Source organism: Xiphias gladius, chromosome 17, assembly GCF_016859285.1.
Source record: "Xiphias gladius isolate SHS-SW01 ecotype Sanya breed wild chromosome 17, ASM1685928v1, whole genome shotgun sequence".
In the NCBI taxonomy this organism is placed as follows: Eukaryota; Metazoa; Chordata; class Actinopteri; order Istiophoriformes; family Xiphiidae; genus Xiphias; species Xiphias gladius.
This window is the reverse complement of record NC_053416.1, coordinates 4,080,017-4,106,080: the sequence shown is the minus strand read 5'-3', so window position 1 is coordinate 4,106,080 and position 26,064 is coordinate 4,080,017. Positions and strand designations below refer to the sequence as shown.

General features: G+C 44.5%; 1 protein-coding gene across 4 annotated transcripts in view; it reads right to left on the bottom strand.

Moving 5' to 3' along the window:
* Positions 1 to 16,750, bottom strand: part of clip2 (CAP-GLY domain containing linker protein 2) — a 42,444-nt gene extending 25,694 nt beyond the window's left edge. For 2 of the 4 annotated variants that reach the window (XM_040150176.1, XM_040150179.1), the window contains exons 1-3: positions 15,463 to 16,749; positions 13,338 to 13,566; positions 6,248 to 6,753 (exon numbers count right to left, since the gene is read on the bottom strand). In XM_040150176.1, the coding sequence (XP_040006110.1) occupies positions 6,248 to 6,753; positions 13,338 to 13,452 (621 nt within the window). In that variant the 5' untranslated portion in view covers positions 13,453 to 13,566; positions 15,463 to 16,749. Of the gene's footprint in view, positions 1 to 6,247; positions 6,754 to 13,337; positions 13,567 to 14,209; positions 14,311 to 15,462 lie in introns of those variants that run through there. The other 2 variants (XM_040150180.1, XM_040150178.1) reach the window with 2 other exon arrangements.
* Positions 16,751 to 26,064: the final 9,314 nt, after the last annotated feature.

The following is a 26,064-nucleotide window of genomic DNA, read 5'->3' as shown; positions in this document are numbered from 1 at the left end:
ATGCTGCCGATGGTCCCGATCTTCACTATTTCTCCAGGTGTTGTCTACTGGTGTCCTCTCCATTAACTTGTTGTAACTTGTCGGTTGGTACATATATCATGGTCATAACTCTCTAATAAGACATTTTGTCATGTCACAGTAGGAAAAAAAAAACGGATGCCGGCTGAAATCCACTGAGCCACTTCAGTATCAGGGTCCCGGTATTGCGCATGCCGGCTCGCTGTCACAGTGTCACGCCTCGCCGGGAAACTTGGACTAGAATAGAGCCATTGTTGATGTTATTGGTAGCACCTGAGCTTTTCCTACGATCACACGTCGAAAACGTCTCTGTTGTGAAAGAGACTCGTAAATAAGCTGAAACCGTGTTAAAGCTCACGCGGGGAGAAAAAGGGATTAATTTTTTTTTTTTTAGCAAACATGCCTTATATATGGTCATCAATTTGACAAAGAGAACTAACTAATGCAGTGTATTTCACAGCTGAACAATGGACCCATTCATAAAGAGACTCACTGTCACTGTCTGCTCAGCTGTGATATGCTACTCTGCCAGGCCCCGTGCTGTGCTGGGGTCTGCTGGACGAGCTACGTTACTTTCTTTACATATTGCCCAACAAACCGATGCTGATGAATTGTTGAAACAAAAGACTAAAAATATGATGATTTTCAGTCGCCCCGTAATACAACCGTCAGGTTCTAGTGACGTGATCTGTCGGTGTAAAATAAGCGTTTGTTTTGGTTGCTCTTTTTCCACAACACCCTGGCTGTCGGTGACTCAGTACAGTCTGCACAGCTTTCCTGGTTTATACTGTGTAAATTATTAGAAATACGGGAGATACGCGCTTGACAACTTGAGATCACGGGACTGAACAAAGAGCAACATTAAAGACGAGCAGGATATTCTTAAACTTTTCTCTGGTAATTTATTTTTTGGTGACTCGCTTGGTCCAGATGTTGTCAGAAGACAGTGAAAAACGCCGGTCACAAGTTCCAAGAGGTCAGGGTGTTGACTTCACATGCCTCGTTTCATTTTACCAGCAGCTCAAAAACCAAACCTATTCAGCTTACAATTATAGAAAAAAACAGAGAAAAAGCAGCATATCCTCACATTTGAGAAGCTGAAACTGCAGACAGTTTGTTTTCCTTGATGAATGCCTCAAATGATCAATCGGTTATCAATCCTAATTTCCTGTCAATCCATTAAAGCTGACTCACCGTTTCAGCTGTACCCTCCACATGAATCCGCTGTTAATATGTCAAGTTGTACAAGCAAGGTTTTCTTCAGCAATTCACTAAAGCACAACAGAGGCGACTGACAAATTAATGGATAAATATGTTTTAAGACCATAAGGTTATTTGTGACTCCTCATTTATTTTTGTCAGCTAGTATTTCAAAAAAAGTAATCTCGAGAAATGCGAACCCCGAATTCAAAAGGAAAATCATCAGCCCTCGTCGATATATTTAGGGGGCCACATCGGCACTTGTCACGTCTTCTCAGTCGGGAACAGTCGGTTTCCTGTTAGGAAGACTTTCTAAAGTCCACACACACGCTGCCACTTGGGTCAGCCAGCACGCAAAAAACTGACTAGTCCAGCTGCTGAATGTCTTTCACACATGGCGACCACATGTGTGAGACACGAATAGGCTCATCAACGTGTGCAAACATCCCACTGTTTGCCATTTCCTCAAAAAACGTCTGAGAGGCACACTCGCCTTCATCGAAATGAAATACCAGACCATGGCGAGACAAGCCACGTAAGATATTGCTTTAACTCAATTTGATCGCCATTGATTGATTACGTTTGATTTCACCGATCGTTTTTTAAAAATTACTCTTGTGGCTTTTTTATTCCAAAGGACATTTTCTCTTCCTTTATTTATTTTTAATCCTCCAACTAATGACCCTCATTCACCAGCATCTCTACCTGTAATAGATTACATTTAAGGGTTTCTCTAACTACATTACTATAATCCCATTCCCAGGACATTCCCAGTTGTTACATTAAATGTGCAGAATGTACAGGATGTGTGAAAATGCAAAGAGCACCAGATGTTTAAGCACCACATCTGCCCTTAAAATGTTTTTTTTTTTTTTTGAGAATGCATACAGGTCATATTTACATACATACATTAGAGTATACCGGATTTAACGTGGAACTGAGTACAAGCGCACGCAAAAAAAGAAGAGCGTGAAAGGGTGTGTTGAGTCGCTCTTCGGCTTTCTATTGTCAAATCATTATTCAGCTCCTCCACTGACTTGTCCTCCTCCTAAACCACGGAGGGCCAAGGAGGAAAGCGTAGCAAGAAACGCCGTTGTGTCACCGGACGTTAAACCGAGAGGATTTGCTGTCAGCACGACTGTGCGATGTCTCGGCGACTCAGTGTCAAAATACCAGCAGTGCTGAGGCAGCCAGTCAGCACAAGCCCCCATCTTGGCTCCTGTTAAAACCAATCTCATCTAAGGGCTGCATTCAAAAGGTGTTACACAAGAGCTAAATCCGTACCTCGAGCGTTATCCTAGGGGGTATCTCTAGCGCCATTTTAAAAAAAAATACCGTGGTGAAAATAAACCGCTAGGACTTAAATCGTCATCCTCTGTAAATTTCTTGTGACCACGAATGAAAAAATGATTTAGTTAATTCTGCATATTCTGATTGTGAGGTTTAAGTCGTGCTCGTCGGCCTTTCAGTCGGTCCGTCAGTCGGACGGGTCCAGACTAAAACAGCTCCACAGCTACTGGGTGGATGAAGTTTTGCACAGGTGTCCATGGTCCCCGGAGGATGAACCCTACTGACTTTGGTGATCGTCTGACTTTTTTCTCTAGCACCACCAGCAGGTCGGAATTTCACTTTGTCCAGTACTTTGGCTTATGACTAAATACTTAAAAAACTAGTAACATTTCCATCGGCCTCAGCACTTTGCCTGCTAATGAGATGCGAAACAATTAGTCAATTAATTGACTAGTCAATCGAATAGAAAATTAATATTCAACTATTTTGATAACCAGCTTAGTGTTTCAGTAATTTCTTCAGCTCACACTGCATGAAATTCATTTTGGAATGATGAATTGTTTGTTTTTGAGGTTGAAACGTGAAACATTTTAATTTCTCACTTATCTGGTTTGATAAAAATCATTCAGATTCCCTGTACACCCCATTGATTCTAATACAACCGCGTCATGCTAGTGCAAAGGGAGAATGTCATTGACTAGCGGCCATTTGAGTTACTTTCGGAACATCCAAACGAAGACCAGCCACATCACATGCAGCCCCACTGAAAGAAAACACTCCTTTAACCTCTACCCTAACTCAAGCACAGAGGGCCTCCGGTTAAATACTAAAGCGAGCAGAGAAGAGGCAGTTTTGTGCTTCCTGTGGGTGCTCAGACGTCAAAAAGATGCCAAGGCAAATGGAGACAGTAATCATGTGTTTAGCCCTCTGAGGTTGTCTCTCTGTTTGGAAAGATTTCTGCAGCTCCTCTTTGACATTTTCTGACTCCTCTTGAGGCAGTCTCCAGCTATTTGGTCACGAACGCGCAACATTAGCAAAGGCGCTCCAGTTCGACAGAAAATGTGAGCGAAAATGATGAGCCCTTCTCCCGCTACTATCACATAACTCAATACCACGTGAAAATAAATAAATAAATAAATAGTCCTCACGTTGTGTCCACAACGCGCCATCTGAGTTTCACATTTTGTGCTCGTTTCACAAAAGTTTTGAGGCAGTGTTGTATTTCCAGCAGCAGAGGAGGGGCGTGAGACAAGTGGGATGGCAGCACATCCGAGCCACCGCAGTAAGATAGATTACATGGCAGGGGCTTGGGAAATAGATGGATTCACTGATCAATGTGTCAGCACTGGCCTCTCCTCTCTTAAGTGTTGAAAGTAATCCAGAGTGATCTGCAATATTGACCAGTAGGAGGGCTTCCCGAGCCCTCCGCTTCCGACGGCACAGGACCTGATGTAACTATCCCCTGTGCCCATCAGTAAAAATGGAAAGCAATGTGACCCGGGGGCAACAATTCCACGCAGTGGACATTGCATACACTGATGGGAAAACAAGCAAAGAGCAGATAAAAGGCGTTTTTCCTGCTAGACCAAATACTACGCAATAGCCGAGGACATTCCGGCCAGCTTTTCTTGTGCAAGGGTAGGCCGAAGGACAAAGGTACACTAGAGGCTGGATGAAGGTTGGATTGTTGCACTAGACAGAATAAGGAGAAACAGAACTTCCCAGTGGGCTTCAACAATGCATCATATTACACTGCACCAATCCATCGTTACTAAGACCCGCATCAAGTTGGACTTTGCCGTCCACTGGGACTCTGAAACGTCATCTACTTTCAGCTACTATGGATTATGTTAGTCTAAAAATATATACAGAAAAAATTGAGATACACGCTTCAAATTATATTTAGATAGTGAAATTACCCCTCCGGCAGGTGCAACTCTACCGCCGGCAGCCGGCTAGCTTAGCTTGGCGCAAAGACTTGAAACAGGGAAGCAGCAGGCCAGGGTCTGCTCGTAACAGAATCCACCTACCAGCGTCTCTCAGAAGCTCACTAACACATCGTGTCATTATGTCTTCTTTATTAAATCTGAAAAAGCTGAACGAAGAACCACCATCTTGCAGCCAAGAAATAGTCCCGCACATAACACCCCATATGTTGTCAAATTCAAGTTTTTACACACTTTTGATCAGAATAAATAAACACAACGTAACATGTTGATCGCTGAGATTCAGGGGTGTGGGAAGGAGGAGGTTGTTAATGGACAGAATCACGCTAGCTGTTTCCACCTGTTTCAAGTCTTTGTGCTAAGCTGAGCTAACCGGCTGCCGGCTATAGCCTTAAATTCAGACAGACAGATATGAAAGCGGTATTGATCTACTGATGTAACTCACCACCAGAGAGCAAGTGTTTCCAAAGATGTCAAGCTGGTGTTTTTTTGACCTTTCACAACACACCTGAATAAAGCTGAGGAATCACCTGAACAAGCACGATGAAATTCCTAGGCGAAAGATGTGTAATATGAAATTGGTCTCTTGCACAAAAACTACATGGGTCACTTTAACCCCCTTTTTTTTTTATTTCACTGCACATTTTCAGTCTCACTGCTCTCATTAAAACCCCTGTACGGTGCCATGTCCAGGAAACAAGCTCCGATAAAACTCAGGACATCAAAAAAGAAAACGCAGATAAAGGGAGAGCGAGTACTGGATTCACCTTCGTCAGGTGGACACTAATGTGACTCCAGATGAATGCCAATGTGTCTGCTGGATGTGTAAGTAAACCGATGCTCTACATAACCAAATTTAAAAAAAGCTGTTTACATTTACTCACTAGATCTTGAACTAATTGTTAGGGACCTGCAAATGCTGTCTTTTCTAGTTTTGATCCAGTACTGAAGCTTCTAAACTACCTCACATATCTTCTGTCATTTAAATCATGTAACTACAGTCCATGATCCAGTAACTACATAACAGATATCCCATATATGTATGCACTAACCTCGGCGAACTAGTTTTCAGCGATATGAGTCTTTTAAATGGACTGAGCTGCAATTTGCCCTTGAACTAAATTCGTTCATTGTTCTTGGGGACTTTAAAGCCTTTCTGGAGATTTTTTTATGACTCTTGTAACTGTTTTTTATTAACACCGTTGTTGATCTTCTATGTCGGTGTGGGTTGCACGGTTGTTTCTCGTTCTCAGGTATCTTCGTGCAGGTTAGTCGAAACGGCTCTTCCAAATTGCCCGTAGGTGTGACGGGTTGTCTGTGTGTGTGTTGGTCCCGACAACACAGACTGGCTACCTGTCCAGGGTGTACCGTGTCTCTTGCCTGATGTGCGTCTGGAGAGGCTCCAGCACCCACACCGACAATGAAAAACCACTCCCGGCACAGGATAAGCACAGGATAAGCAGGTACATCCAATGATGGATGAATGGAAAAAAAAAAAAAAAAAAAACACAGCACTTGGGTAAATGACTTTCCTACAGCTGATGTTTGTGGGAAAGCCACAAAGTGGGAATATGTTCTTTCTTCCTGGAGTGCTGACATGCAAATAGTCTGGTTCCATTAGAACCATTGTGTACCTTAAAATTACCCATCTCTACAATCTTTTGATATTTCCCTGCCAGAGATACGTTGTGTGAGGAATTAAGTTCTTAAAATTCACCGATACTCCAGAAATTCTAGGCCTGGAGGGAATGCGGTCTAACAAACCATTCGTTATCCAACACACGATTACTCACCAAAACTCGGTCTCCAACTCGAAGATCCTTATCTCCACCTTTCTTCACTGAACCGCTGTCGGACATATTGGACCCAGACTCGTTGCCTGTTTTCACAGCGCTGTTAAGCAGGCCCTCCCTGAGGGGCACTACCACCCGCTGGCCAGGGGGGGCGGCGCTGCCACCCTGCTGAGTCTGATTCTGGGCAGAGATTGAGTCAGTGGAGTGGCTGTCGCTCCCTTCTCCGACCGGCTGTCGGGTGAGCTTCGAGGGTCGCGTGAAGATGCCCTGGAGGGGCTGGCACTCAAAGTAGCGCACGCCACCCACTGAACCATCGTTTTTGCCAACTAGGTCATTCAGTATCACGCCTGCCCACTGTCCCGGGGCAAACTGGGTCTCCCCTAGGTAGGCGATAACTCCCAGTTTGACGCCGTTGACCCAGACCTGTTCACCCACCGTGTAGTCCCCCAAAACATCATCGCCCTCTTCAGAGATTTTAGTTGGCGTGGTGGGCTTCAGTGGAGTGTCTGGAGAAAAAGAGAAACGTTATTTTACATTTCTACCACGTTCCAGGGCAGCGTTAGTGTTCACACAACAAAAACCAAAGCAGGTAACAGTAAGCCTGAACATTACTGAATTAAGACGAATGTTATAAAATGTGCATGGAAACTAAATCGAAGCTTCTTTTTGGAATCACATTCTCTCAGCTAAAAACCCTCCTCATTGGACTGCGTACACTGTGACAACATCCTCATTCACAGTCCAGCAGAATCTCCTTCACGCCATTCGCCCTGTTTGACAGTGTCATACCAGCAGAGAGAAAAAAATAAATAAAAATAAAAAATACTGCTTGTGTGGCAGCATCCAGCATCACAGTGAAAATTGTGCAAGATTAGGCGTTACTCTAATTCCTCCCGAAAAGTGGGTCAGAGAGACGGTATCTGTGATGTGCCGGTGATTAACCCTGCCATGCAGCCCTGTGATATTGCCTGTTTGACACATAGATGAGCTGGATCTGCGGGTTTTTTTTTTTTTTTTTCCACAGCAGCCTGTAAGCTGAGCAGGGCACCATTAGCACGCGGTCTACTGCACCGCACTGCCAGTAAAAGCCTGCGTTTATCTGTGTCTGTCTGTGTCTGTGCAGGAATGGTTGGTGCCAGGGCTGTCTCCCCGACACCCTGAGAGAGGGCCTGGGGCTTTTGTGGGCCCCAGTGGTCCGGCTTTATGCCCCAATTGCTTCCATATGTTGCGATGTGAGACACATCCGGCAAAAATGCAAATGGGTACAGCTTCAAAAGGGTTTTAACTGGACGGTACAGTTTGAAATCTTTCTAGAAATGTTGTGCTTCTGGTGGATGCTTATTGTGAGGAAAACTCTTGCTGACAATTGTGCTACGTCCCAAGTGATGAACTGCACAACTGGAACGTGCTGCCGGATTTTAGAGGAGACATTTTGAAAGTTGTAGTCCACTGTCTTTTGTCTGAATCGGGGAAACAGTTTATCATTTGCTGCGTTTTGTATTTCACACAAAAAATACCAGATGAACAAAAGATACTGACGGTCACAACATGGGAGCACTCAGGTCCCTTTTATTGATCAGTAATGTGTCAAAATGGACGTCTGACATTCGGCATCAGCAACAGCCTCAAGTCACTTTGTGTTTGGCCCATATTGCACCGTGTTTTCTGCAGCGGGGATCACCGCTGGATCGTGGTCTCCATCCAAAGCCCCGGAGGTGGTTTTGGAGACGCATCTGAGAAACCTTCTTGCTTACAAGGTCGTGGTCCAATATCGCGATTGGTCACAATTCGTCTCGACTTTGATTTTACTACGTCCAGTTTAACCGAGCTAAAAGAAAAGGGAATGTACGATTGAAATTAACATCTCTTAAACCTGTAGTTCTGTAGTGAAGCAGTCTTCAGATCCAACTGACAACTATACTATGCTCATCTTTACAAATACACGCTATTCTGTGAGCAGACACAACTTCCACTGCTCCTCTAGTGTGATATAAAAGAGTATGCAAGCAATTTAGTAACGCACTTGCATAAAGCTGGGAAACTTGCAAGGGACAGGTTAAAAAAAAAAAAAAAAAAAGAATAGTCAGAATCGATGCAGCAGAGACTGAGATACCGTAAGATTAGGTCCAGAAACACTACATCTCCCATAATGAGCCTTGATGGCGTAGCCTGACAGATGCTGAATTTTTTTTAGCCAGATATTTAGCCAGATCTATCTGAGTGGTTAAAAAGGGTCAATCATGACATATCAGCCAATATTCATTTTTGTATATGAACATACACTGATGCCAGTATATCCGCAGTGAGCAAATATTGGCCAATATAATACTGTTCATAGGCCCGGACGATTAATATGTTTTTGTTTATAATGGATGAATTATAAGGATGGATGAATGACAAAAGATAATGACACACTGTAACATGTTTTTTTTCTAAAAACTCCATTTACCCAAGTCCCTGCAGGAATATTATCTCGTATTAATTATACAGGGGTTTTTTGTAAAGGTTCAACCGACGCAACGTGTGATGCGGACCAGCAGAACGCAGCGTAGCAGTTAAAACCTGTGCTAACCCATGATTTGTGTTGCTGAGGCAACAGGAGAATGAGGGTAAAAGGATCCTCGGCTGAAGGAAGACTGGAAACACAGCCCTTACTTTCACCATTGTGTTTGGTCACCTCCCACCACCATCTGAATCCCACTATTCATCAGCTCTGCACAATGAAACCTCCACAGCTTCCTCCCGTCCCTCCTCCTCCCCCCAATTATCCCCTCATCTCTCCCTTCTTTGGTAACACACACACACACCCACACTCTTTCCCTGGCCTCTTTAACTCTGCTTATTTATGATCGTTTTCCACAATGACGATCATATTCGCTCCCTGACTTGCTCTTTTTTGTCTTAAATGGGGCTAATCAGTTAGTCAAGGCTGATATTGTGTTGTTGTCTTCAGCAGTGGTTGTGGCATCTGCGTGCGGCCGAGCAGCACAGACACTAACAGGCGGAGGGGGGTTGCACTTGAATGTTTTTGACTCTTTTTATTTGTTGTTGTTTTCTTTCCCCCGCAATTTGTTGCTTTCAAATGTTCTCTGTTTTCAGGTAGAATCGTTTTACACATGAAGGAAATCAACACCCAGACTGTTCTGTCCTCCGAATGCAGAACATACTTTCGAAATAACTATCAGAGGGCACAGAGAAAGGACTGAAAACAGCCAATTATGGATTCAGCTGTGGATTTGGCTGGTTCTACCGGGGTAGCTTTCCCTTTAATGTCTCTTAGTGTATTAGAACCAGTGTGGGTAATGTTGCAAATCAAAAAGCTGGACTGATTTATGGCAAAACTAGATTTACAGGACTTTTGCATCAATGCGATGAAATGCGCTGATTTGCCATGGACTCAAGCTATGAATTAAGGGAACAAATAACTAGTGGATTTATACAAATTGGCATTTGAGGTGCAGTAAGTACGGGTACTGTATGTACAGTAGGGAAACTTTGAACATCGGCGTCAAACAAATGGAAAAACAGCTGTATGTCTCCAAAAGGACAAGAGCCTACAACTGCAGCAGAGCTATTTCTGTTGAGAAACTAGCTCCCAAGGTTCACAGGAGACGTGGCATCACGAGAGGTGGCACAACTCTGTTATTTTCACTTCAAAAGCAGCCGGAGGAAAGCTCAGATACTTTCCTCCATTCACTTCCTTGACTACAGCCTCCCCGAGAGGATGAAACAGTTCTTTAAATTTAGGAACGTAAACTTTGCCAGCTTCCGACAACAGTGGCCCCTTCTCACAGTCCTCCCAGTTAAAACCAACAAACAGGCGGTTGAGATTTGGAGCAGAGGCCAGGTCAGTGTTAATGCTATCTGGGGCAGGAAACTAATCCCTCCATGTACTCACTGAGGCATCAGTGTTGTCTTGTTAGTGCTTTATAGTCAACTTGAGGTACCGAGAAACCGTGAAATCAATCATGATATCATGGGTGCAAAGCATCCTCCTATTAAAAACGGGTAGGTTGACTGACTGACCAGTGGAGGACCCATACCTACATTTTAGTTTTGACTCTCTGAAATGTGATTTCCAGATATTTCACTGTGAAGTTTCAAATTTTCAACTCAAATTCAAGATATCTTCAGTGTAGCTCTGACTAGAGAAAAAGTTCCATTAGATATCTTTAAATGTGCCAAATTACGGACATCTTAATTATCTCTTCGGATGTCTAAAACTAAAATATTACTAGTCAAACAGTATCTACAAATTCACTTTGACTGGACAGAATTACAATGTGATTACAGATACCTTGAAAGGCTTTTTGACTAGTCGAAATTACATGCAGCGAGTACAAGAGTGGGAACAGAAAGCCATGCTACATCCATCACGCTTGTGTATTTTCTTTTGTGGATAAACAGGACGCGAGCACGCTAATGAGTTCGCGTATGGTCGAAACAAAATATCTAAAACCGCGGGAAAGAATGTGGATGAGCGCTCGTCACGTACGGACAGCTAAGTAACAGCTGACGAGCCCCGGGCAACAGGCTTCGGTCCTGCCTGCAACATTAAGGGATTAAGCTTTTCGAGCTGGTAATGGACGAGTTCAGGATGATTTCAGACACGGCTCGAGCCGCTATGCTGGCCACACGGAGAGAAACAAAAAGAGAGCGCCCCAGACCAAACATAAATTCGGACGGATGAATGGAGGCAATGTGTGTTTACTCGCTTTCAAAATGTTTATGAGTTGCTTTAACAAACCACAGAGAGAATATGCTTACCGTGCTTACGTTGCTCACAGATCCACAGGCATCAGCACTTTAGTAAAACCCAGTTTTGGACTGTGATTCACATCTTATTATTTCGCTAGGTACAAACATACTGCCAAAGTAATGACACGGCCTTTCGTGTGCGGTGCTTGTGTGTCATTTGTGGGAGGCTGAAACACTTATTCCAAAAAAAGAGAATTAGAAGTGCTTCTCATCTAAGAACTATCTTTAAAAATCACAGCATGCAGTAGGAGCCTTCCTGTTCACAATCACGCAAATATGAACTGGAAAAGGGTAGAAGTCACTTGCAAGCAGTTCTAATACCATTCTGCTCGGTTTAGGTTTAGGTCTGCGCCTGCGGCGGTTAAAAACAAGAAAACCATCACTGTAACATAATATCCAATTAGAAACAGTGTAAGATTAAGTGAGTGAAACACCTCCTGTGTCAGAACAACTTGTGTAGCTATAATAGTGTTTTCTTTTCTTCCTCCGCTCTCACGAAATTCGGCAGCCAGCGCGAACCGTGACCCACTTGTAGCCGCCTCTCGTACACACGCCGGGAGAAACAGAACGCACGTGTGCGCGTGAGGCTGGTGGGATGGGGCTGTCATGTGAGCTAAAACTGGGGGGGGGGGGCAAACAGCGGGGCTGCGTTTAAGGGTGAGAACGGCTGTGATTACTTTTTGCAGACAGGGGTTGTAATTTTGATCCAAAGTGTTTTTCTGAAAACTCTCATCTTGGTTAGTAGTCTCAGTTTGTTTTTCTATCTGCAGCACTCAGCCTTAAACCCCTTGGGTCCTACTGAAGATCTAAATCTTTAAAAATAAAAAAATATTAAAAAATTAAAAAAAAAGGCCCCAAATATATAGTTTCAAATTTTAAAAAAAGGCTAAATTAATTTCCTAAAAGAGCTGAGCACTGTAGTTTTTAGCAGACAGCTTTGGAGTAATGCACATTTGTTGCTCTGCCAAAGGTGATTTTCGGAAGCAGGGACAGGGTGTGTGTGTGTGTGTGTGTGTGTGTGTGTGTGTGTGTGTGTGGGATTGAGTCAAAATAAACTACAGTGCCATGTTCGTGCTAACGAAGGAGCATGTCACCCAGCATGCAACAGTGCGGCCCGATGATCTGTTTTTAATCGTTGTTTTTTTTTGAGCAACAATGAAGCTCTGTGGTACAAAGAAACAAGATGTATCAGACTTTGGATACATAGAGAGTATTTGTTAAGAGTATCACCAGACTTATCCTTTAAAAAGGTCTATTCTTTTCCACCCTCTCTTTTTATCTTAATTACGATAAAGTTGTATTGTGTTTTTTGGACTTCTGAATTCCCTGCGGGTGGATGATTAGATGCCGTCAAGTGCTGTGTTTTGGTGCAGTGAGTCATAACATATTTTCCCATTAGGTCTCAGGGTATTTCTATGCTTAAAACTGAAGTGGTACGTTTCAATTTGTCTTTTTGGCCAGGTGCGGAGAAGCACAACAAGCCGTAAACATAACACTGACATGTTATCATCTTATGAGGTTGATATGCTAAATACGTTAGAAAACAGTTGCATGGAGTAAGCTTATCAGAGGCATGTTTCTGGCCGCCTCACGGACCTTTTTGCTCTGGTTTGGTTTCCACCTCAGGAAACTATCTAGCTCTTTAGCAGCCAACGTGCTGTTCCATGTTCACCGGCTAGTGTCTAACTTGTCCGCCTCCTGTTTACTGCCTGACAGATAACGCACAATGGGCTTATCAAAGCTTTTTCCAGTGAAAACAGCTGTGGAGAGAGTAAACCAAAACAGTTCGGTTTTGGGCCATAAAACCAAAACGCTGAGCTGGAAAAAAAAAAAAAAAAAAAATTCAATCCACCGCTAATACAACAAAACTGATTAGTACGGCTCAGCAAAATCACCGCACAAGAGAAAAACTGCACCAAGTAAGAAATTAGCAGTTACCACTCTTTACATAACAGAGAGAAAAGTGAACCAAAAAAACAGCAAAGCTGGAGAAATCGTACTGAGCTTAGATTCTCTCAGGCTGACGCATGATTATTTATCATCTTCTATATAAATGTGGATTATTTTCAATGGAGAGACTGTGGCATCTATTCAAACTATTGGAAGCTAACAAGAAAAATAGCTGCACTGGAGACCTTTGCGCATACACTGGAAGATGAAGTTAAAGCAAACACTTCCCAGCTTCTGTGTGCGTCTAACCTAATGCAGCTGAGCTCTGGTGAGTCATCAACACAAATAAATAGTCTAACCCACTTCCGGTGATGAGAAGAAACAACTGGAAGAAAGAAATTCCTTTTTTTTTCCATGGGGTCAGCAGAAGGAAGCAACTTACTGTCTTTAGGGACAACGGGGCTGGATGTTCCACCCGCTGAGGTCCTCCCCACTGGGCTGGAATGCTTGGGACCACGGCCAGGGATTTTCAGTCCACTGGACTTGAGCATATTCATTCTACAGTGGCGGGGAGACGGCCGGGGACCTGAGAGCTCCTCCCTGGGTGCTGAAGGCTTGTGGATCAGGCACTAGATGTGGGAGTGGTGGCTGTCGCTCTCCATGTTTAGCCGCTGGGATGAGAAAAGGCGGGACAGGGCAGTCACACATATGGGAGCAATTTAACAGAATAACAGGCAAATAAGCAGAATGAGGCCCGATTTAAAGGATGCATGCTTCAAGTGCATCCTTGTGTGTCACCAGACCAAAACCCGTACGAATGGACCAGACTGTTGGGGACAAAGTAGAATAATCGACAACTGTTTTTTTTGGAAATGACCATATTTTATATTTTGTCCATACTTTAGATGGATTCATAGTTTACCAGAGTATGGGCTAACAGCAGCCACCTGGGGGTTGGGACGGCCCTGAGGAGTCACCAGATAAATATGAGACTCTCTCTTTTTTTTTTCCTCTTACATACTGGATATTTCTACCTCTTCAGCCCTCCTAAAATCCGCCGGATGAAACAATCCGAGAGGCTTGAAGAAGAAAAAAAAAAAAATCAGTTTTCTTTCCAGGAACCACTCCCAAGTCACTTCCACACTAGGCCATAACCTGTAGCAAGGGGGTAGAAAATATATGAAAAATGCTGGGAACCGCCGGTTTACTAGAGACCTTGGCCCCGGGATGCGACTTCTATGCTGCTTCGACTTTTATGGAAAAAAAAAATAAAATAAATAAATACTATAAAGCACCATATGGGGGTTTGTTTACATTTAAGAGTCAGATGTACTTGACCATGCCATTCCCAACTGGCACCGATAACAGAGGAGACTTCATCGGTGACAGTAGCAGAAAAAAAAATCCTGTGCCTTATGGGCTCATTTGTGGCTACCAACGTGTTCACATTTCTGCCGGCCGCTCATCACGGCGACCTGAAGGAGGAAAAAACAGAAATTCATGAGACCTGGGCTCCTTTTTTCTCGCATATTTAAATCCCACTACTAACACTGCTGCCGTAGTGCCCCTGAGCAAAGCAGGGAGCCCCAAGCTCATTGATCACGGGCCTACCACTGTGGTCGCTCCTCCGGATCAAAGCTGAGATAAGTTTACGTGTTACTTTGTTGTAGTTACATTTACCTCTGTTGAGACCGTTTTTTGACAGTTTTTAAAAATCAGTTTTACCCAGTTTGACTATTTAACACCTGGCAATTCAACCGTACATTTAAAATCATGTCATTACTAGAAGAATATTCTTGTTTTTATCATCACATTTGTCACGGTAAAGGTATTATTCTTAACAAAACCCCGTTTCTTCATATATTTCTTTTGATAGTCAACTTATCAGATCCCTTTAATGTGACTTAAAGCCGGTGTAGGCCGGGTACCCAGGTGGAGCAGGGCCTACGAATCCATGGCCCGGGGACCACTAAGGAAAATGTGATGCCATTATAGCCGTCGATAGACAACAACACACCTGGTTGAGGCTTTTCAACCGGACACTGGGTATTGGGAGAGAAGGCGAAACAGGTTTCAGGCACAGCCAGTCGACCATTTTCCGTGTTATTTACTCACATCCAGACCACGAAAAATGGGGCATATTCTTATCAGAGCAATCGGTGCCATTAGACCTGTCGAGAATGGTGGTTTTGCTATGACTAAAGTCAAAAACTGGGCCTTTGAGTGTCGACTGCTGAGATTTAGCCTGAGCTTTTCTATATAGATATAGATATAGATAGATATACATATATTTTATTTATTTATAGCTATATCTATATCTGTACACAACGGCCTGAATTAATTTTCCGGTCGACACCTGGTTTTGCTGAAAACAGGATGAAAGCGCCGGGATGATAATGCGCACCTCACCAAAATGTAACACAACGCCAGTTTGATCCATTGTTGTAGCTACTGCGACAACGTGGTCCAGACTGCCCTTCACCCAAACCCCAAGTCCCCTTCCAGGAAGAAAGAGAGAAAAAAAAAAAGAAAGCCATAAAAGCAGAGAAATGGGTGGAAATACTCACCTTCCTAGGTGAAATTAAAGCGTCCGAGGGGCGTCCGACAGCCGGCCAACTTTCGATTTCTTGCCTGAATGAGGGGGGATTAGTGGTTGCCACTCCCTGGGATGCAAATATGGATGCTGAGCAGAAGCTGAAAGGAGAGCCAGCGTGGATCGGCGGATGATGGCAACTACCGCTCGGGGTCAGCAACGCACCGGCGCCGGCGTAGCGGCGAGCCCGCCGGTTCGTCTCTCACGGTGATAGCTGGAGCGGCCGCCGAAGGGGCGAGGATGGTCGACATGTATCGCTGTTTTTCAGTAGCCGACCGCTGGCGCACGGGTCCCGACGGTTTTCCGAAATGAAACGCAGCATCAGCAACACTCAGAGCCAACTTTTCTGTTGTCTGGCCCCGATGTAACACGCCAGCAGTCTTCTGGACGCTCTTAGGTCAACCTTAGATATTTCTTTTTTTCTTTTCCGGCCTCCCCTGGCTCTTGTCGGGTTTCCCCACAGTGGTAAGGATTTGTTGGGTTAGCACAGCCTCCCTCTGACTCAACCCACCGGCTAGACTGAACAAAGGGGTTGGGAAGCAGAGCCTCCTGTGGGAAAGATGAGAGTAGTCTCCAGTCTAGCGCATCCCCGTGACGTACTCCTTTTGAAAGTATGGGGATTTAAACTCGCCCTTACTTATCGGTCAAAATACATGACTCATAAAGCATGACTCGATACCACTTCCACTTATCGGTGCCCGCTTTTTTTTCGGCGTCCATAAAATTAGCAATACAACATTTTTCGCAATAAAATGCCACATTTACAGGGGGACTGCTCGCGTTCGTTATCCGCCTTGGACAGTATATCTTCAATTGGATAACACCATCTGGCGTAGCAATATTAAAAGTCGTAATTTTCCACGAATTAATTGCTTGTTTAAAACCCTACGCGTGTGCCGAACTGAAAAGTGGTTTCTATTGATCCATAACAAGATCTTAATTCACATAAAAGTTGTGCACACTTTCGCCAGTACGCGAGGAAACATGAAATAGAGAGAATTCTGAATGCAGTTCGGTGCAGGGCACATGTCGAGACCGACCAAAGGCATGCTACAGACAGTTGTTTCCTGGTAGACCTGAGATATCTGAACCATACTGAACGTGTGGAGGGATGACAGGGAAAAACTCGCAGCTTTTGGGCTCAATGGCCACTGACAACCCGCGACCCCAAACAAACCCGTGGGCGATTCATTTTATCTCTCTGACACTGTGGGTGGGGCCAAAACCTTTCATACGGCTCCCTCCGTCTTTTCCGGCCTGATCAAAGAGAGCGTGGGATTGGTCAGAGGACTCAAAAGTCGACTTTAAAAGCCCTGTGATTGGTTAGCTTGTCTGCTCCTGGGAGTGCCCCAGTTCGACAGCTGAGCCGCGAAACAGAGACCGCCGCCGCCGCCGCTGCCGCCGCCGCTGCTTCCGCCGCTTCCGCCGCTTCTTCTCTTGGTGGTGGTACTGCCGCTGCCGCCGCCGCTGCCGCCGCCGCTGCTTCCGCCGCTTCTTCTCTTGGTGGTGGTGGTGGTACTGCCGCTGCCGCTGCCGCCGCTTCTGGTGGTGGTGGTGGTGCTGCTGCTGCCGCTGCCGCTACCACTGCCTCTGCCGTTGCTGCCGCCCGCTGCTTCCGCCGCTTCTTCTCGTGGTGGTGGGGGTGGTGGTGCTGCCGCTGCCGCTGCCTCTGCTGCCGCCCGCTGCTTCCGCCGCTTCTTCTCGTGGTGGTGCTGCTGCCGCTGCTGCTACCGCTGCCGCTGCTGCCGCCTCTGCCGCTGCCGCGTCTGCCGCTGCCGCTGCCTCTGCTGCACGCTGACCTGATCCGCACCCCGTCACGGCCGTCTCATTGCCTCTGGTCATGTTTTCGCCCGTGTCTCCTTACTTGTCAGGAAGATTAGGCAAAAAGTACCGAACCGATTCGCACCGAATTTGATGGGGGGATCTGGCACGGGCCAGGGGAGAACCCGTTACATTTTAGGGCAGATCCGGATAATTTACTATGAATTTTATTTATTTTTCTCTGAACTCTGGTATGTGTCGTTTGACATTTTCCTTGGCGGAGTGCCACTCTGGTTATGTTAGACTTCACTGTGACTACAATGTACAACTCATGCCATTTGATTTAAAGTAACAGCTCTTCCTTGGGTTTTGCATTACAGTCTGTTATGCCGCTACTTCAGACACTTCAACCAATACTGTTACTCCACTGCGAAGTTACCCGGTGATCAAAGGTGTTGATCTTTTTGACCTTGTTAGACTTAATCCTGAAGCCGCACTAATGAATATTATATTGTTGACAGTGGATCAGGTGACTGTGTGTCATGTGAAAGAACTCACAGAGACGTTTTCCAGCCACAGGAGGCAGCTGTTTTCAGGGGAAAAGCTCTGATAACCCCACTGTGCACTACCTGCCCGGCACCAAACAGAAGGTGACAATAACATGCCCATTTTCAATGTTCTGCTGCTCAACGTGGCCAAACAATTAATGAATGCAGGTTTAATCTTTATTACGATAATCATTATCAACCATGCATTAATGTTGCAGATGTAGGATCCTGTGCTAAACTTATTTTATATTAAACTGTGAAGCAGATATCGCAGCTGGCACCCTGCTTTCTTTGGTGGTTATCAACCATACAACACGAAGCTGGCATTTAGCAGGCCGGTCATGCCCCTAAGGTCCAGTGCTGCCAGAAGAGGGAGCACAGAGGAAACCAGCAGACGTGTGGGAAGGTCGGCGAGAGCGAATGTGTTTGTACACGTATTGTTGGGAGGTGGTCTGCAGAGAATTCTCAGGCTCTGGTGTAAAATCCAGGACGTGGCTTACGCCGGCATGTTTGCCTTGGCACGCCCGAAGCTGACGTGAGTAATCAGGAGGAACGGTTGTAATTTGGCGCCTGCGGTGATCAAAAATGGGAGCCGAGTTAAGAAATTATATATACAAGTATAGAAATATATTAAAGTCTTATGCAGAATGATTCAGTTAGATAATCTTTGATATCTTCATAGCGTTACATTTCCACTTTGCAGGCCTTTAATGCTGACATTTGATGCTCTTTTCCGTTACATCACATCTACTCATTTGGCAGACGTTTTTATCCAAAGCGACGTACAAGTTAGGGACAACGCTGAAGCTTCAGTACAGTGGGAGACCTCGAGGTAAGTGCTAAGCGCTCGATCCTTTCAGAAGGCAACGTGCGAGGAGATCAGGTGAAGAAGTGGTTAGGGATGTTGGAGTGTTAGAGGTGTTAGGAGAGGAGGTGCTCTCAGAAGTGATGAGTCTTCAAGAGCCCCTGCTCTGTTAGCCTTTGGTAGCTTGTTCCATCATCGGGGAGCCACAAACAAGAACGGTCTGGAGTGTGATTGCCTTGTGTGCAGGGATGGCAATGCCAGCCGACGTTCCTTGGAGGAACGCAGGAGCACAAGCCTGTAAGACTGGGTTCAAGTAGACGGGTGCAGACCCGGAAGCATTAGCGACTTGGATGTGATTCAGGCAGCCATGGGTAGCCAGTGGCGGTCGGTGAGCGGCGGCGTGACGTGCCCCTTCGGGCTGATCGAAAACCAGACGCGCCGCCGCATCCTGGACCGCCTGCAAGGGTTTCCCTGTGCGTGAAGGGAGGCCCGCTAGAAGGGCCTTGCGGCAGGCGAGGCGACAGATAACCATGTCCTGTACCGAGAGTCAGGTAAGGCCCGATCAACCGGGAGACAGATGCAACACGGTCGGACGAGGATGGCTGGCCGTTAAACGTGACACCCGGGTTTCTCACGACCTTGGTTGGGGTGAGAGATGAAGAGGCGATTTTGATGTCGATATTGTGATTGATTGGCCGGCGAGGGTTCAGGCAGGGGTTCGGTCTTAGTGAGATTTAGTAGAGGGTGGCGTTCCCTCATCCACGTGGATATTTCTGAGAGACAGACTGAGATCCGTGCCGAGACCCCTGGGTCACCTGGCGGCAAGCTCTTAACAGCTGATACGGGCTGTCTGTTTGCCCAGTGTTGTGTCAAGATGTTGGGTAGCACTTTATAATACAGCCTGTGATTTACAGTATAATTTTGTTGTACGAAACAGGTACCAATGAAATTGTTACTGATTCCTGCTGGTACATAAATGCAGGTACAGTGGAAGAAAACAAGACTTACGGAGAACAAGGTAGTAACAACTGGATATATTAATGGAAAAGAGAAATAAATCATACTGTAAGTATTTTTTGTGAATACTGGGTATCTACTCGGTACAGTGCTGGGAAACAAAACTGGAGTTTTGGGGAAAATTGTCTAAAAATGAAAACAGCGACACATTATATTACAGCCATACATTATTCATAAGACTGAAAATAACCCAAAAGACAGAAACGTAAACTTACCCGACCGAACTCTTGAACACCTGGGAACGTTTTTTCAGCGACAGCTTCATGCATCAGATTCCTAAAACTGTTCTGAGTGCAGATTCTTTCTATTCCAGTCTTATCATTCGGTGTGCGTGTGTGTGTGTGTGTGTGTGCGTGTGTGTGTGTGCATGCGTGTGTGTGTGTGTGCGTGCGTGTGTGTGTGTGTGTGTGTGTGTGTGTGTGTGTGTGTGGGGATGTGCGAGCTCCTCTGTGCTCCATCCAGCATCACTGGATAACGAGTGACCCTTGACTAACAGGTTGACCCCACCCTCCATGCTCTGAATGATGAACTGGCACCAGATCCGTTTGACACAGGGTCACGCTAAGGATAGAGGGCTGCGATGAAGACCGACTGTGAATTGATATTTATTCTTGTGTGTGTAAAAAAAAAAAAAAAAAAAATTTGACTCAACAGATGTGTGAGAAATTCAGCTCCTCTCTGCTGTTTGTAAAAGCCCAGTTTAGGGCAGAGCTACTGATTTCTGTTATTATTATTTTATATCATTGATTAATAAAACACTGTAGTATTAATAATTTAAAAAGCAGCAGCGGTGTTTGTACATGTCTGCGCCCCGTTTATTTACTGTTAGAGATGCAGAAAATTTCAAGCATTTAACCCCAGGAAGTTTCCAACGATGACCCACCACCCAACACTCCAGGCGGCTCCGCTCCTCAAACACGTGGCTGTGGCCTGAACACATTGGGCTCTCTATCTCCATCTGGTGGCACGAGCCCAAAGCTATAGCCTCCTCCTCAGAGAGAATCAGAACAGTTGGATCTCAAACCTGTTTTGTTTTTTTAGCCCCCCCCCTTTTTTTTTTTTTTAGTTTGCTCCTGTCCCCCTAAAACATATTCCTATTCATATTCCGTGCAGCCCGTTGTCCCTGCTGTGAGAGTGCAGTGACTACATACTTCCATTGGGTATTTTTTAATTGTACAGAAACAGGAAACAGAGTTAGATATTTAATTTTACTTAAATAAAAAAAACTGAGGGCAGGACTAATGTTTACTTGATGTTGGGTGAATACCTTGTGTCTGCCATTTTGGGTATGTTCACCCTTTCAGTTAATGTGGAGGACTACATGCTCCTCTGTGGATGGAGGTGTTTCTTTAACCTCTATCAAATGCCTTTGGATAACAACAGTAGCAATAGTAATTTAGGTGTTCACTTGAAACCAGTGATTACTAACTTGTAAGTTTGGGGGCCCTCTGGTGGCATTGTGCTTAGCTTGCACGCTACACGGTCTAAAGTATGTGTACACGCTGGATAATAGGACATTTATGGAGTCCACTCTACTCCTCATCAAGGGGGTTCTTGCAGAGAAAAATAAACCCAAAAAGCCTCAACCCCCGACCACAGAGGGCCAGCGTCCAATTGGATTCCATACACCTCACTAAAAGCTTAAAAAAATACTGATCCAGAAGGTGGAGAGATTCAGATCCAGCCAGAACATGTGCATTAAGTCTGCTGGCTGGCCTCTACATCAAGGGGCATAACGGCTCAGTGTTCGGACAAGTCTTTGCCAATCTAGCATTAGTTAAGTGAACTCTGTGTACCGTTTTCAGTTGTGTTAAGCCATGTTTAGCGGATCTAGACCATGTGGTTACCAAGTCTAAGGCAGAGTCCCATTGGTCGTCTGTTAAAACTACTCCAAGATCAGAGTCCCAGGCCATTTGTTAAATTTTTAGGGGCGTGTGGAATGATGTCGTTAATGAGCTCATAAGCCTGGGATATCAGTCCTTTACGGTCCGAACTCAATTCAAGGACATGGACGACGTGATTTTACGGGTTTACCTGGGTAACGAAACAAAAGGTTCTTAGGTAAGTCGTAGATTTGGGATAATTGAGAGAAAGACGCAAATGTGTCTTCTATGTATAGACTGTGGATTGCTCGAATCCCTTTACTAAACCATGAAGTAAATGCAGGTTCTGCACAGGAGGGAATGAACATGCGATTTGACTTAATGGGGGAAAAGGTAGAAGTTCCTTGCAGCCCGAAACGTCTTCTCAACTGAGCCAATATTCGTATTGAGTGATTAACTATTATATTCGAACTCTAATTGTTGCTAAGAAGGGGCCAGGCTGCACAAACCATTTAGCCCAGGTGGTGCTGGCATGATGAGAAGGATACTGATGATGACATTTGCACCCAGTCTGCCTTTTCCTGAAGCCGGTATGTCTTCAAACCAGCGCATTGAATGTTGCATACCCAATAATAAAAAGAGGTATTCGGCAAAGGCAGACCTCCTGAGCACTTTGGTCTTCGGAGATTGGGTCTTTTAATTTTATCAAATGTTTTAAAGAAATATAAATTTTTTTTTTACTTGAATGGGGATGTTTTGGAAGAGATATAAAAACTTTGAAAACACTGTCATTTTAATTAGGTTAACGCACCCTGCTAATGATAATGGTAAGGATGCCCCACGATTCCTATCCTGTCTACACTTATTAAGAGAAGTGAAGTTTTTTGTAAAAGTAGTAAGAAAAGAGCGAGTGACCTCAGTGCCCAAGTATTTAAAACCATCTTGGACCAGGTTCACAGTTTTTTAAGTCTGTCTTAAAACAATAGCCAGGTGCCGATATGTTATGTATATTCTTGGCCATCGAAAGATCCCTTTCCAAGGTGCCTTCAGTGTAAGGGATGGGGGACAAAATCCACAGTCCTGTGCAAAAATGTATTAAAAAATTTATGTGATGCTGATATGGGGCTTCAACAGTCTGAGTCAGTTCAAGTGGGTATCCTCCAAAGTTAAAGTCGAATAAAATTGCTTTTTTGTGCTTCGCTGAACAGTGTTTTCCTGTTGAGCTGCAGTGGAGGGATGTTAACAAAAAAAGGGGAAAGTTGTTCGTACTTAAAAACACTTTAACCCTGGAATATACCCTCCTGATTGACTGTGGATTTTGTCCCCCCCCTGCCCCCACTGCCACTGAAGACACATCGGGAAGGTTTCTCTTGATGGCAGCTTCAACAGGATGAATGATGACAGCAAGCAAAACCTTTTTCAGCGTTCATACGGGCGCCTGTTAAGTGAGACTTGAAAAATTCTGAAACTGTTTTTTAATGCCACAGTGGCGACACTTCAGACAATGAGGTGTATGATCATATGTGTAGGATATAAATCACGTGTGAAAATAGAGGTATGGCTCAGAGGCCATAGGTCAAAGGTCCTCAGAAGGGGTCTTGCAGTTCCCAAAGGCAGGTAATGCTTTGTAACTAAAACCATATGTGAGTGACAGTTTTTTAGGAAAACAACTCTCCTATTTAGGAGTCGGTGACCAAGGCTGAATTTCAGAGTGGTTCATCGGCTTCACACCCTCTCACAAGCAGATCTGCAGATGCTTGACTTGACGCTGTTCTTCTTTGTAATAAACCTTTATATGCAGTCAAGACAGTGTCAGCGGAGTCTCCTTCATCCTCTTCGCATCATCAGCACCATCAAATAAACTACAACAATATAGTGCTTTTAATGTTGTGGCAACAGTTTTGGGGAAGGCCCTATTTTGAGTCAAGAAGACAGCGCCCCCATGCACAAAGCCAGGTCCATAAAGAGTTTGGCGTGGGAGAACCCGACTGGCCCGCGCCGAGCCCTGACCTCGACCCCATCCAGCACCTTCGGGATGAACTGGAACGCCGACAGTGAGCCAGGCCGTGTCTCCCAAAGTTAGTGCTCAACTTCACTTTCAGTGTGTCCTTGAGGTCGATTGGGAGGCAAGTCCCTGCAGCCAGGTCCCAATGTATTGTGCCTCCCGAGAGGAGTGCAGGCTGCTATAGCAACAGATTAATGCTCAGGGTTTCGGAATGACACGTTGCACAAACACGTCAGACGTCAACGCACTTTTGGCCTTGTCGAGCATTTTTTCCGAGTGCTTTTCAAAGTCACACCAACGAACGTTTCGTCCGATTTCGATGGTTATGATGCTTTGATTAACACTGTGCAACATGATGCACTATGTTCCTTTCATTCATTCGCAACAACCGACCACCAGTCAGTAACAACAACATAACAAAGGGGCACAGGCTGACCTGAGCTGCCTCATTAATATGCAGCGTGTCCATATAATGCCCCTCTGTGGTTTATAATAATGGCTCAGTGTTTCTGAGTGTGTGGACGTTGCCCTCTCAGGCTGCTTCATAGGGGAAGTGACCGGATTATACGCTAATCCCATTATGATGCTGCTGCCATGTGAGAACCGGTTGGACGGATTAGGAGCCCAAGGGTTGAGCTCCGGGATCCAGATCGGCAGCGAACTGAGTGACTGTAACTGCTGACACCGATACACACTCTGACGGCACATGTAAACAGCTGCGATGGCAACCACACTGACCGACGAGGGATCCTCATCTGACATCTGGAGTTACACTGACATGGTGTGTATTATTTGCTCCTATGACTTGATTTTTTGATTTGATCTCAGCACCAGCAGTCTTCAAATTGACGCCCCAGCAAACATTCGATGGATGACAATGCACGAGCGGCAGCCAAGTTCGCTGTCAGCTTGAATGAGCTGTAAACTCACAGTGTATCGTGGCAGGGTAAAAATGGTTTTTGTATGGAGTCTGGAAGGTGTCATCAAAATTATTCTTGACATTTACATTTGTTTAATTAAAATTAAATATGGTAAAAAAAAAAAAAAAAATCAAAAACAAAACAAAAAACTGATGAATTAACAAATTAATGAAATAATTTTGCCTTTAAATGATACATTGATAAACTCGTTATATTTGCCCACTTTAACTGCTTAATCTGTCTTTAAGCGATGAATTAATAACTGAATTTTAACACTTAAAAAGAAAGCTTTTTCATTGGACTTTTTGTTGTCATATTCATATCCATCATATTCCATCTCACATGTTATTTATTTCCTACTTTAACATTTATAGTTTCATATTTTTCTATTTCTTTAATTTCAGACAACTCTCTTTTATTTTAAGACAGCGGAGAATATTAAATGAAGCATGACAGAGAAGTTGTGGTGGACCAATCTTTAATAGCTCTTCTAAATGTTTTACTTCAATCACTGATCATAATTAAACACTACTCCTGCGGCACACTCCACTCTATGTAATCTCGGGACAAACAGCATTATCAAGCCTCGTCCAGCAGCATTTCAATCTTCGATCAGCGTGGACCTTCAGATCGACACCATGATGTCTGCTGTCATTTTACTGTATGTTGCTGTAAGACCTTAGGCTGCCTGAGGTTGTGTGCATGTGTAGAGACGGGCCTGGTGTAGCTACCACTGAGGACACTGAGGTCATCTCCTCCTCACTGTTTCTGGGAATTTGGGGGTTTAAACAACCACAACAACAGCTGATGCTTACATTAAAAAAAAAAAAAAAAACCTAAATATCGCTCAATTTGACTGACTTTAGGCAACAATACTAAATTAAATTAACAATCATAAAAAGGATTTAATATTTCTCCCCCTGAGGCATATTCAGTTTGGAGTGTGTGGAGAAATGCTTTGTAATCGAAAAACCATCGTGTAGGACGGTTAAATGAAGGAATAAAATGAGAAAAAAAAGTTAAATGATCAGATTGTTGTGATGTCTAGTTAAAAATGCTTGTTCACTGGGAGGATTCTGGAGGCTTGCCCTCAGTATTTGCAGTGGAAACAACAGTAACAGTAAAACAAGGCACACTATTCCCTGAAGAGCCTATTAGTTTATAACAAGTTTTTAGGAGACTGATTTGTTGGTGGGCTTGCTCGCTACGTTACGTGAGGGAAACGCCGTCCCACAAACACCAGATCCAGACCCCTGAACCTCTGCCCACATCCCTGATTTGCTCAGCGATTCAAACAGTAAGTGGAATTAATGTCCAGGTGAAACGAAATGGCAGTCCAGCCTGATTATCAGGCTGCTCAACGCTAACATGTTAGCATAAACACTCTTGGCAGCATGTTGCATTTACATTCGTCAGTTTACTCTTGTTAGGATACTTCATCGTGGCTTTTTATTCCAGGCTTATTCTGGAATCTATTTCAGGCAGACAAACGCATATTTAACAACAGCTTAGTGATTTTTACCTGTGCCCAGTCCCCCCGTCACCAACCTCCTAACGAAATCGGGGAAAAGTAGTCCCTGCTAATTCTAAAACAACACTTCAGTTTGATCAGCTTGTTTACGTTGTACTCACAGAAAACAGATACTTTTAAAAATACGTTATTATTGACATCCAAGTTTTAGAATAATCCTAATTTT